The 12,656-nt window shown below is 44.6% G+C and overlaps 1 protein-coding gene across 1 annotated transcript; it reads left to right on the top strand.

The window, feature by feature from the left end:
- The first annotated feature begins 1,306 nt into the window (after positions 1-1,306).
- On the top strand, positions 1,307-11,808 carry LOC137864528 (ovoinhibitor-like). The gene is made up of 16 exons (XM_068698670.1): positions 1,307-1,444; positions 2,237-2,256; positions 3,098-3,234; positions 3,418-3,478; positions 3,586-3,719; positions 4,152-4,212; positions 5,185-5,321; positions 5,788-5,848; positions 6,709-6,845; positions 7,282-7,342; positions 8,456-8,589; positions 8,684-8,744; positions 10,019-10,155; positions 10,553-10,613; positions 10,965-11,080; positions 11,615-11,808. The coding sequence occupies exons 1-16, from the start codon at positions 1,390-1,392 to the stop codon at positions 11,658-11,660; spliced, it is 1,419 nt and encodes a 472-aa protein (XP_068554771.1). The 5' UTR covers positions 1,307-1,389; the 3' UTR covers positions 11,661-11,808.
- The last annotated feature ends 848 nt before the right edge of the window (positions 11,809-12,656 follow it).

Here is a 12,656-nt window from a genome sequence, read left to right as displayed (position 1 = left end):
ATGTGAATAGAGACCTCTGTAACATCACTAGGCATCGACATAGCTGGAAATGTTGGTATCTGGGGAGGCTTTAACTTTGTAGATGCACACTGCAAACTACTAATGTTAGCAGAGCTTCTGGATATGAGGAGCAAACAGAATTTTTGATTAAGTAATCCCCCAAATCATGTCATTGTGGATTTGCTTTTCATGTGAGAAGGGTGTTGATGTCCTCCTCTTAGAAAAATAATACTGGGATGATTCAACCTGAGCTCACTCTGTTTAAATCATGCCAAAAATAGATTTGCAAATAAGGATTTTTACTACTGAGTACAGAATATGAAAGATTAAAACTTAGAAACTTGGAGAATCTAGGGTCCCAACTGAGGAGACTTGTTTTGAGACCAATGTATAGAATTGACAAAAAATCTGCTTAAATAAAGGAGAAAAACATGTTCAGGACTGATCTAAGCTGTGTTACTTTAATGCTGGGCAAACCTTCAGCTGAAGCTTGAAGAAAACTAAAGACATGAAGTGTAAAGGAATGATTGATGTACACTATGAATGTGCCGGAAGGTAATCGTGTATGAGCTAATATCAATCTTTACAAAGTTGGCTGACTTCCTAGATAAGGGAAGTACAGTAGATCTAGTCTATCCAGACAGCAAAGCGTTTGACCTGTTGCCCTGTGGGATGGTGTCATTTAGGCTTGGCGAGGTGGGTCAGGAATGGGCAACAGGGGAGGTGGTAGTATGTGAACAGAGGGTACGACAGGAGTTATCAGTGAACAGCCAAAAAGGTGGATTTGGGGACCAAACGTCATGGTTTTGTTCCTTGCCTTAATACAGAGAAAGTTGGTACATGGAGCAGATCTCTTCTAAGTTTTTTTTTTTAAAGGCAGAAGAACAGGATTTCTTCCAGAGGGAATGGGGTAACCTTCTGGGCTGCAAGTGCCCAGGCTCAAACTGACGTGAAATGTAGTGGTGAAGGTGCAAAATCATGCCCCAAGGTGAAATAACAAGGGTTTTGTCTACCAGCTAGAAGCTTGGTTGAAAACTACAGCAGAGGAGAAAAATCTAATTGCATTTATTCCGTTGTAGGGTAAATGAGAGCCTGCACTGTGCTGGGGCAGATCCGGGAGCGGAGGGGCCCTGGCACGCTCTCTTGCTGGCTCCCCTCAAGCCACACAAAAGGCCCCTTCCTGGCATACGTGCCTGCGTCAATCATTAGCTAGAAATCCAGAGCTGGGTAAATACATTTTGGTTTCCCGTGTTGATGACAGATTGGGTGTTACATCATAAGGTGGGACCATTTGACATGACAGTTCGCTATATATTCCCACTCCTGCCTGTGCCCTTCCTCTCCCACACTGAGAGCGAGCGGGCTGTAGTGGCACAGCTGCTGTCTGCCATGAAGACCACCAGGCTCTTTGTGAGAGTGGCTCTAGCCCTCTGCTGCTTCTTAGGTGAGTGTTTCCCATCCAATTGCATAGGTTGCTTTAGCTGAACCAGCGGCCGGGTGATCAGCAAAAGTATTGGGGTCTTGTAATGTGCAGGAGAGACTTATTCCATGAAGGAATATTCTTCCTGAGAGTGTAGCAAAGAATTAAACTGAAAGAACTAGGTTTCAACAAACCTCATGCAGATAACTGCTTTCATCTTGGTTTATAGGAGGAAATTGCTGAGGCAGCAATTAGTGCAGGGCAGGAGCTTGCATGTAGAACTGCTGGGTATAAGGGCAAAGCAAGGCTGTTTGCAATGGCATCCGTGTCCATGTGAGCAACATCAGTGCTAACTTTAATGGCTAGAATCGCTCTGTGGAATTTTCTGTGCTGTTCCCGGTAACTGAGAAGTTTGTGTCTTGGGATGGATAGTGCCAGTGATTGACAGCCATCTTAAATGCACGTCTGAGCTTCTCGAAATCAAATACAAAGTCTTTTAGAAGAGGTTAAACTCAGAGTGCAGAATTGAAAATGCCTATATCGCTTCCCTGTAATGTCTTAGGAACTGATTAATACATATGGTCTCCCCCATTCTATCTGCCATCAAAAGTGGAATAAAACTTTATTTAGTAACTTTTAATTCATCTTATGAGCACTTACTAACATAATGTAAGACTATATTTTCTTAAACCCAATAAACCGATCAACAAGTCACTGAATTTAATTGTTTCATTGGAAGATTTGCATGTCATCTCTGCACATCAATATATATATATATATTTATTTATTTATTTTCTGTCTCTACTTTTCTTTTAGATACTACCTTTGGAATTGAGGTAAGTTACAGATTTTTCCATTTATTCTGTTCTATTCTGAGCTTCTGGTAAAATAGAAACAGTATATAATTACCTGATGAGCAAGTGGATTAAATCTAATGAAATCCTGGCTTTTCAAATAATATTTGCCAGTGCATGATTGAATGATATTGCCAAATCATGAGAAAGTAAAACACCCCCCCCATTTATACTATTTTCAGTTCATTAAGTAAAATGAAGAAAGCAAGAAGCAGTTATACAATCCTATTATAATAACTCTTAACTATAATCGAGTTACTCTGAGTCAAAGGGCAGTATATTACCTCCTCAAGAGGAAAGCTGTCTTAAGACGATATGCTTGAACGCATCAAAGACCATGATTCTGATATTTTTTCTATACATTAAGACCCACAGTATTGTGTTCTTTTCTATCCCTATATTGGGTTGAGGAAAACAGCGGGGTCCGCGTGATGGATTTGTCTGCAGGTTCTTCCCACACAGTTATGAGACTCCTGTAACTCACCAGAGAGTGTAGCATGATTGGAAACGATCAGATTTGAGCTGAGGGACTCTGGCGTACGGCCAGGCTCCCAATTATCAGATGCCTTCATTAGGCACCATCTCTCCCACAGCTATCCTTCCTCCGTGTCGTGCCTCCCCCGGCCCCCAGCAGGAAGGCGTAATCAAAAACTTCTGTAGAGAAGTTTCCCTGCTCCTGACAGCCTGAGCAGATTCAAAATGATACCTCTGGGTTTCCTCCCGGCTGGAGCTGCGGGCACTGCTGCGGGGGGTGGGAGGCTGCGTGGTTTGTCCTTTCTGGGCAGGAGCTGACCTTGGGGCCGATGTTGTGCTGCTTTCCCAGGTTGATTGCAGCCAGTATTCCAGCGGCATCGGCAAGGATGGGACCCTCTGGGTGGCCTGCCCAAGGAACCTGCAGCCAGTCTGCGGCACCGATGGCTCCACATACAGCAACGAGTGTGGGATCTGCCTCCACAACAGGTGAGCTTTGCTGGAAACCCTGCAGAAGCAGCAAGGTAGGGGACTTGCGGTAAGGGTGGCAGCTTTGTCCCCCAGAGCTGGGCTGTGCAGAGGAACATGAATTAGCACCAAGGTGTTGACACTGCCAGCAGGGAGGTGGTGACTGCTCTGCACAATTCCTGACACAGGTCTACTTTCTTCTAGGGAGCACAGGACAAATGTAGAGAAGGACTACGATGGAGAGTGCAGGCCAGAGCACGTTACGGTAGGCATGACAGTAAGACAATGTCTTGCTCTGCTGTTGTCCATAAAGACTTAATTTTATTTAATTCTTTTTTTATTTTTTTTTCTCTATTCCTACTCTTTTTACAGATTGATTGCAGCAAATTCCAGCGAACTGCAAAAGGTGGTGGTGTTCTGGTAGCCTGCCCAAGGATTCTGAAACCAGTCTGTGGCTCAGATAGCTTCACTTATGACAACGAATGTGGGATCTGTGCCTATAACGCGTAAGTCTTTTCTGCAGAACATCCTTCTGGATAATTAGTAATAGCTAAGGCTCTTGGAAACACTTCTGTAAAACACCAGGATTTCTTAAAGCAGGTGTCTCGGTGGGTCTCTTTGAAGCTGGCTACTTGTAATTCTCCAGCCAACTTCAGTTTTCTTCCCCATTCTCTCTCTGTGCTCGTGAGGGGGATCACAAAAGAGCCAGAGCAGAACCATGAACGGATCAAACTGTTGCTCCTAATACCATGTGATATGGAAATACCGTGCATTTTTTGCTCAGTAAGGGTTGCTACTATCTGTGGGGTGCATCCAGACAACTCAGCCAGGTGCTGTGCCCTACATGGCGGGTGGGGCCTTTCTTGTCCCCAGTGGCCAGAGGGAGATAGGAAAAGTTATTCTCAAGGCTCCCTAACCAAAGAACCTCTTTCTTCCAGAGAACATCACACCAACATTACCAAAATGCATGATGGAGAATGCAAGCTGGATGTTGTCTCAGTAAGTGCAATAGAAATCAAAATCTCTCTCTTAGGGCTGTATAACAGAGAAAATCCCAGTGGTTTTTCTAGGAAACTGCAAGAGGATGATATGACAGGACTTGCAAGGGTCGCGGTCCATCCTCTGGCTTTCTGTCCAGTGAGGGTATTTTTTGCATCTTCCCTGTCCCAAAGAGAGGGTCATTCCATACATTCCACACCAAAGGGACAAAAGAGGAGGCCCAAGATTTTCCTGATATTGTGCTGTACAGGTTGGCAGCTTTCTCTCTGAAGATTCCTCCCTTTGCATTTTCACCCTTTGCAACAAGCATTCAAAATTCCCATCCTGGTTGCTTTCACAGACATAGTGAGATTCAGAAGAGCAATGAGCATACATATTTATAGGGTATAGCTCATTTTGTATTTATACAGGGCCAAGAGCCCAGTGCCTCAGGAAGAAAATCTTATATATTTCAGCAAAAAAATTTGGAGATGCAGAAAGTTCATTCTCCAACTGACAGATAGCCATTCTTTAGCCCTTCAAATCCCATGCTTAACTACAGGGAATTAGAATTAATAAATAATCACGGTGCTGGAGAACTGGAGAGAAAACTAACACAAACCAAAACAAAATTAGTTGGATTTCTTGTGAGTGAAAAATATTTTCACAACCATTTTGTTGATGAGAAGGGATCCTACAATTTTATATATGTTCCTCTGCCTGAAGAATTCATTCTCCAAGATAGGTCCTTTTTCCCAGCTCCTAAAGAATTAGGATAATATTCAGCCTATTTCTGATATAGTTTAATTTAAGTATGTCAGGGCTTTGTTCTGTCATAGAAACTACAATGGCTGTGTTGTTTTTTTTGTTTGTTTGTTTGTTTGTTTGTTTGTTTTTTTCCCATTCAGGTGGGATACCAAATGAAAAGGTTTTGCATTGACTTTTCTCACATTCCTAGGGCTCCACCGGGGCTAACTCTCCTTATTTTGGCAGATTGACTGCAGTAAATACCCAACAAGAGTCGCTGAAGATGGCAGAAAATTAATAGCCTGTCCCAGGATCCTGAATCCAGTTTGCGGCACAGATGGCTTCACCTATGATAACGAGTGCGGGATCTGCGCCCACAACGTGTAAGTGCCATACATACCTCACTCTTTCAAAGTAGCCAGCAGTGCTTCACAGTCCTGGGAACTTCCCTTCTATGTTGCTGCTTATGCCTATGTCTTAAAGTGTGTTTAAAAAACGGATTATTTGGGGGTTCATAGTGAGTTTCCTTCTGTGACCCCATCTTCATGCTCATGAGAGGAAACCTGCAAGAGTCAGAACATGGCTCCTTGGATTAGTCTGTAGGCTGGGCAGTGACTGAGCAGAGGAAGGAATAGTTCAGAGTATTGCTTTAAATTAGATGTTATGAGAAGACGTGAGGAGCTTGTTAATGTGCAGAGTAATGCAGCTATCTTGATACAACCTTGTAGAGAGGCTGAAGCCCTGTTTTTTTAGGTACCTGCTTTAAGCTATGTCTGGTTCATTTTGCAAGTGAGTGGGACCAAGAGTTTAAGCATTTACTTACTCAACTCGATTGTCTCCCTCTTCCAGTGAGCAGAGGACCCATGTCAGCAAGAAGCACAGTGGAAAATGCAAGCAGGAGGCTCCTGAGGTGAGTATACAATATCAGGCATATTTCTCCCCTTGTCTCTACCTACTGAAATATTTCCTGAGGCTACATCTACTCTGAAAGTGAGCATACTTGAAGCCTGGTTCTCTTTACAAGTCCTTTAAGTCTTGTCAGTCCCCCCCGTGTAAGGATGCCTACATATTCCAATCCATCCTGGTGCATGTGTCCTTTGGGTCCTCCTTGCTTGCACAACCCTGGTGTATGAGAGCTAGACACAGAGTTTACATTATGTAAATTTGTACCTACACCAACCTTTGGGCTGAGGATGTATTCTAGACTATGGAACACACCTGAAGTTCTGGACTGAGACAATAAGTCCCAGACCTGGCATCTAGGACATGCCAACATATGTACAATATGCAAACAAAATGAAACGTGGTCAGTGGGGGATTTAGAGCTTCCTTTGAAGATGACCTCCAGATTCATCACCAGCAAAGTCCAACTTGCTTTACTATTTTGTTTGCCTTTGTTTGTTTCGATAGTGCAGAATGAAAAAGATACTTTTTTTTTTTCTTTTCTTTTCTGGCATATCTTGCAAACATTTTCAGTCAAAATGTAAACTCCTTGGGTCAGAAGTGGAGTTGGATGGCATTTGGGACTGACTGAGCTAATTGCCCTAGTGATTTGGCATCTTGCAGACTGTACAGTGCTGTGTAGTTCCTTCTGGGAATGAGAGGATTCATGCAGAACTGACTCATGCTGGTTCTGAGAGAACTGAAGTACAGCACAAGTGTTGTTCCAGCATCCCAGTATAAAAGATATGGAGACAAGCATGAGATGATGCTAGGGTTTGTCTTGGAGAACAAAGGTTTCCCCAGGGCCAACACTTCTGCTTTTTGCAGGTCGACTGCAGTCAATACCCAGCAAGAACATTTAGTGGTGGTAAACGTATGGTGCGCTGCCCACGGATCCTGCTCCCAGTCTGCGGCACAGACGGATTTACTTATGACAACGAGTGTGGCATCTGTGCCCATAACGTGTAAGTACTGCAGATAGGACTTACTTTTGGAGTGACTAGCCATGGTTAGTACTCCAGGTGGCTTCCCTTTTGATACTGGCAAGTCTGTGTGTCTCTTTCTGTTCCTTTTTCAAACTCCTGAAGCTCTGTCACCTCCATTTCCTTTCCTGATGTGTTCATCAGGGAGCTGTGGGGGAGCCAGCCACCAGCCTGAGCACCCTGTGAGGGCTGTGGGTTTTGGGCAGAGGAAAAAGTGGATGGGACTGCTATGAGTAGACCTTAATGGTCTGTTACTGCTTAGGATTATGTTTGGTAATGACAGGTAGAAGCTGGTTAATTAAGCTGTCAGATGCCTCCTCTAACATATGCGCTGGTTAAGATTTTGATCTGCTCTGTGACTGCTGGGTGTCACAGGGTTCAGCTGGTGAGCAAGCTAATGCCGGCCTCTTCTTTTCAGGCAATTTGGGACTGACGTTAGGAAGAGCCACGATGGAAGATGCAAGGAGAAGAGCGTTGCAGTAAGTGTAAATAGATGTAAAACGAGTGCTTTCTGCTGCACTCCCCAGTCTCCAGGAGGAGCCGGGGGGTGCTTGTGCCTTGTGCTGGTGCCTTGTGCTCCCTATCCACTTGCAGCAGCTGCAGCCAAGGGGCTGTACATTTGGGCAACAGGGGAGGGAAATAGGCTAGGGCTTGGGAAACAAAATTTCTCTGAACAGAAGCTACCAAAGGCAGCCCAAGAACCATGCAGCCCATTTTAGCACAGTAGGAGAGGACGGAAAGCTGTGCTAGATGTCTGTGTTTTCATTCAGTGCTAGGATTTCCATTGCAGTAGACAGGCTAAAAAATCCTTGTGCTGTGGTCAGCCAAGAAAAATCTGCTTCCAGGTATGCATACAGAAATAGCTGTATAAACATGCACAGTAACAATATGTGCTGATAACATCTCAGCACATTTATTCTGCTTATGCAGAGCAGCTCTAAAACACTGGAAATAACTTCATGCATCCCCAGGGAATGAGATATATTTTCTGTAGTAAAGACATGATGTTACAGTGCTGTCTTTGCTATAATTTGCTCTTGGACTGTGTAGGAAATATGGGTAATAAGAGAGACTACACTGGGGAAAATATGCAAAATGACTGTGAAGTGTCAGATGTTTAGCTAGTGTAGACTGACTTCCACAGCCATCAATAGATATTTGCCTATTTATCCTCAAATATTTGAACCAGTTGTAAAGATTTTTGCAACAGGAGCTGGTGAACAGTTTATTGTTGCTGGTTTGAAAATTCTGAAACAAAACCTCAGGTTTAGTTAATTCAGGCTGGACCTAATGTCAAACTCCTTAAATCAGATTCCTTTGGTCAAATGCTTGTTTTGAATCTTATACACTTCCTAATCCAGGAAAACTAACTTTTTGGTCCACTATTCCTTTCTTCCCTCTGTTAGCAGGCAATACCAAACCCAACTAGAATTACGTAATTCATTTCTAATGGAAGACCAAACTTAAAACAGACCCTGATTTTCCTCTGGCAGAAGCTTTCAAAATCTGGAGGACGAGAGCAGACAGACTGTAGCTGAGGCATGTTCCCAGCTCCCAGCAGCTGGCCCAGCATTGTTACTTTTTCTCCCCAGCTTGATTGCTCCGCATACCTGAGAGAGACCCCAAGCGGCGAAGCCATCGCAGCCTGCCCCTTCATCCTGCAGGAGGTCTGTGGTTCTGACGGTGTCACCTACAGCAACGACTGCGCACTGTGTGCCCACAACATGTAAGCCCTGCAGGTCACCCACTCAGAGATCACCAAAGTTGCTTGTTGAGCTTTTAAAACTACTTTCTCTCTCTCTTTTTTTTTTTTTTTCCAGTGAATTTGGAACCAGCGTTGCCAAGAAGCATGATGGAAGGTGTGTAGAGGAAGTTCCTCAGGTAAGTGGGACCCAAAGAAAAATAAGAGCTTGAGGTGGTGCTTGTTGCCTAATTGTAGGAGTGCTGGTTGGTTTTCGTGGCATAGCCTCCACTGGGTCATGCAGCTCTTGCTGCCCTTTTTCTTGCGGGTGGACATCACCCCCCGGCAGCAGGAACTTCCTGCAGTCGGTCATGGAATGAAAGAGAAGAGAACAGGTGAGGAATGATTTATGAAACAGGTAGCATAAATGATTTAAAGCATTACAAGGAAAAATTTGCTTTACCACAGCAGTCTATCATAGCCGCCGCAGGAACTTAGCAGCCTGTTTTGGCAGTATGGGAAGGGGACGCAGGTGACCCCAGCTACCTGGTGCCTTCTAGATACTTGTGCTTTGCAAAAGGATGTGCTGCAAAAATTAGGAAATTACCTACTTTTTGAATTCCCATACCTAATGTACCAGAGGATTCAAACTCCTCTGTGTTTTTTTTCTCTTCTTTCCTTTTTTTTTTTTGTGCATGTTTGTAAAAACAATATAATCCAGTGTATACCAACAATGAATTTTGTAAAAATGCTGGATTAAATATATTTGGCCAGCTATAAACTATTTACAGTCACTGGGGAATAGAAAAACAAAGCCATCTCATTATCATGTGTTTGAAAGAGTCAACATCCTGAGTCAGATATTTCATTTCTATACAAACAGACTATGAAATGTCATTCCTTTGTTTCCTGGGTACGCTCTATGCTCAGGCCGGGTGAGATACATAAATCAGCGAGGAAGAGCTCACACTGGAGAAACTGGGACTGCTGAAACACAAGGCCAGTTCTTCAACCGGTGTAAATCATTTTCAACTGCTGTCAGTCCTTCTGGCAGATTTCAACACTCGGAGCCAGCCCCTTGCAACAAAAGGCCTGTCAGCACATCTCCCCTCAATTCTTGTGGGCCGTGAAACACTCCTTGGTCACATTCAGCTTCTCTTGCAGGAAGTGCATAAATCATGCCATTTTGATTTGTTGATTATTTATGAGCTTCATTTTGCAATATCCCAGTAGGTTCAGCAAGGTATAAGGGCATCATGATAAATACAGAGCTGAATGAGTGATGTGCACCTTCAAGCCTTGATTCAGTCTTCTCCAGCATAAGGCTATGAAATGAAATTGCTAGCTTTCAATGAAGAATGAGTTAATAAATAACCATAATCTGTCCTGTGGCAGATCCTAAAAGGCAGAGGCATAAACAGGGGTTTGTGTCTGGGCACCATGGCACAGAGCATTTGCTGTCTTTGTTTCACAGCTTGACTGCAGCAAGTACCCAACTTCCACGCTGAAGGATGGCAGACAGCTGATGGCCTGCACCATGATCTACGATCCCGTCTGTGCTACCAACGGCGTCACTTATGCCAGCGAGTGCACACTGTGTTCCCACAACCTGTAAGTACTTGCCCTTCTCCTTTGGGGAACCCACGGTGGCTATAGTTGGACCATGTCCTTGAGGGCTGAATAACGCACACGAACTCTATCTGAAACACTCTTCTGGATGGGTCCCCTCTTTCAACCCTGTTGCCCTGTTTGCCATGGTTGGCATTTGAGACGGGCATTTAGCAAGGCCCATTGCCCCCAGAACTCCACAAAGAGTGTTCATTGACTGGGAGACCATTATTCCAAAAGATACATCCCCACTCCGTAAAGGCACACTTGCTAATGCTATGCAGCCAATGCTAAGCTAATATTTCTGAAGATCTGTGTGCTATGCAGAAACGAGGCTGTGTTCTTACACCATGGTTCTAACAGTAAAGGTTGCCTCTAATGTTTTCCTTCATTCTTCCAGGGAGCATCGGACCAACCTTGGCAAAAGAAAGAATGGACGCTGTGAAGAGGATGTTACAAGGGTGAGTGGGAAAAGATGGGGACAAAGAGCAAGGTCCAGTATCTGCTACAGCCATGGGGAGCTGTGCCCTGCTCTGGGTCACAAACCGGAGAAGCAGCATGCAGCCTTTGGGAATTTCACATTGGCCATAGAACAGCTGCTCTCCATCCCATCGCTCTGTAACAGTGTGGGGAAAGGATGTGGCAGTGGGTAGGAATAGTATGAGGTCACATCTGCCACCAGGAGGGAGCTGAGTTGGTTATTGTCATAATTTTCCAGGCAGTTTTCATTTCTCAGTGGGGTGTCCTTGCTCATGGTGGGGGGGCCATGGTTTGCTCTCAGGCAGAGCCTCATGTCCTCTTTGTGTGTGCAGGATTTTTGCCGTGGCGTCACAGAAATCTCTCCCATCTGCACCATGGAATACATGCCCCACTGCGGCTCTGATGGCGTAACATACAGCAACAAATGCACTTTCTGCAATGCATACCTGTACGTATAGAAGTAAAACCCTTCCTCTCCGCATTTAATTCCTGTACCTGCTACAAATGTAGGGCTGTTTTTGTAAGGCATTTTTGACTAAGTGTTTCTGGGTGTGTGGAGGACATTTCTGGTGCACCATGACTTCTGCAGGGAGGTGGGGTGTTTGCTATTTAATGGAAAATGCAAAGCGCTCACTTCTGCCAATCTGTGTGTGGCTTCCTGTTGTGTGGTGGTGTGGTGTCTTTTTTTTTTTTTTTTTTTTAACTTCAAAGACAGTTTGCTTAGTTTCACCAGCGTGCAGTTTGTCCCACAAGCTCATCAGAGCATGAGAGAAGTACTTCACCAAACTAGCTGAATTGTATCAAATGTTTAAAACCTGTCATCGTTCCTTTAATGATAATAATGAAAGTAAATATTTGGGCTTTTGAGACTGTTCTTTACCTTCTGTCAACGTTAAGCCAACATTTGGGCTAGTGACGAGAGAAATAGGGCTTCAGCACCAAATATAGTCTTTATCTAATCCTTCTCTCCTCTTTTCACCAGGAAGAGCAACAGGACTCTCAACCTCATGAGCAGGTCCTCATGCTAACTCTGCAGTGGAGTCCAGCACAGGAAGACAAACTGCCTTGTATGTGACTTTTCGTGGGCTGATCTTCCCCAACAGCTTTCCTTCAGCTTGTTTTGTCTCCTTAAGCTCCTGAAACACGTTTTGGTCAATAAACTCACTTGGCAACATTTATATGTCTCCGTGTCACGTTTCATACCTTTTCACCCTTCTCCCCAGCATGGTACTTGTACTGGTGCTCATTGATTCACCTATTGATGTTCTGCTCTACCAAACAATGTGGGTAAAGACTTTCCTGCCAGGTGTCCATGCCATTCCCCCTCCAAAGAGGGGCCTGGGCTCCCTTTGGAGCTCTCTGGCATTTCCTTATGCCTCACAGTCTCCTTTCACCCAAGTTTTAACATCCTGGTGTGACCTGATCGTGGTCTCCCTCTCTGTAGTCGTTGGAGGGAGACATTCACCTCAAGGGTGGCGTGGTCCTTCTCCTCCACAGGGCAATGTCTAAGGTGGGGTGGATGGTTTGCTCTCACAAAGAGTATTCTCTTGATGTTGGCTAGAAAGGGAAACTCACGGAGTAGCTGACAGGTGCCCCTGACCTGGCTCCTGCTGCCTTCACTGCCTGTGCAGCCTGTCCTGTGGAAGAGGCAGCAACTGCTGTCACAGGAGGTGATCCCAGCCTGTCTCCACTGAACTGACCTTCGTGCCATGTGCTGTGTAAGATATAAGCTCCAGGAGGGGAATATCAAGCTTCTGTCAGGGTCGCAGAGCAGGAGTGTCCATGCATGAAGTAAATACCTTGATTTATTAATGCTACAGGACAGCTTCAGTCCTGGTCCCTGATGGGCAGGAATCGCCCATGCAGTGGGGGACAGGTCACAGTAAATCACTGCAGCCACCTGCCTTCTAAAGCCATTTGCAAAGGAAAAGGATGCAGGGGATTGCCTGTGACCAGATTTAACTGAGTATGTAGCAATATTTCTGCACGACAATTTTTTCATCTACTTGTTTTCAGCCCAAGGA

This window comes from Anas acuta, chromosome 14 (genome assembly GCF_963932015.1).
Source record: "Anas acuta chromosome 14, bAnaAcu1.1, whole genome shotgun sequence".
Taxonomy (NCBI): Eukaryota; Metazoa; Chordata; class Aves; order Anseriformes; family Anatidae; genus Anas; species Anas acuta.
This window is presented reverse-complemented; position numbering and strand designations above follow the sequence as displayed.

Coding starts and splice junctions, on each gene's coding strand:
- LOC137864528 (XM_068698670.1), top strand. CDS start 1,390: ATGAAGACCACCAGGCTCTTTGTGAGAGTGGCTCTAGCCCTCTGCTGC. Junction 2,257..3,097: donor ATACTACCTTTGGAATTGAG/GTAAGTTACAGA, acceptor CTGCTTTCCCAG/GTTGATTGCAGCCAGTATTC. Junction 6,846..7,281: donor GGCATCTGTGCCCATAACGT/GTAAGTACTGCA, acceptor TCTTCTTTTCAG/GCAATTTGGGACTGACGTTA.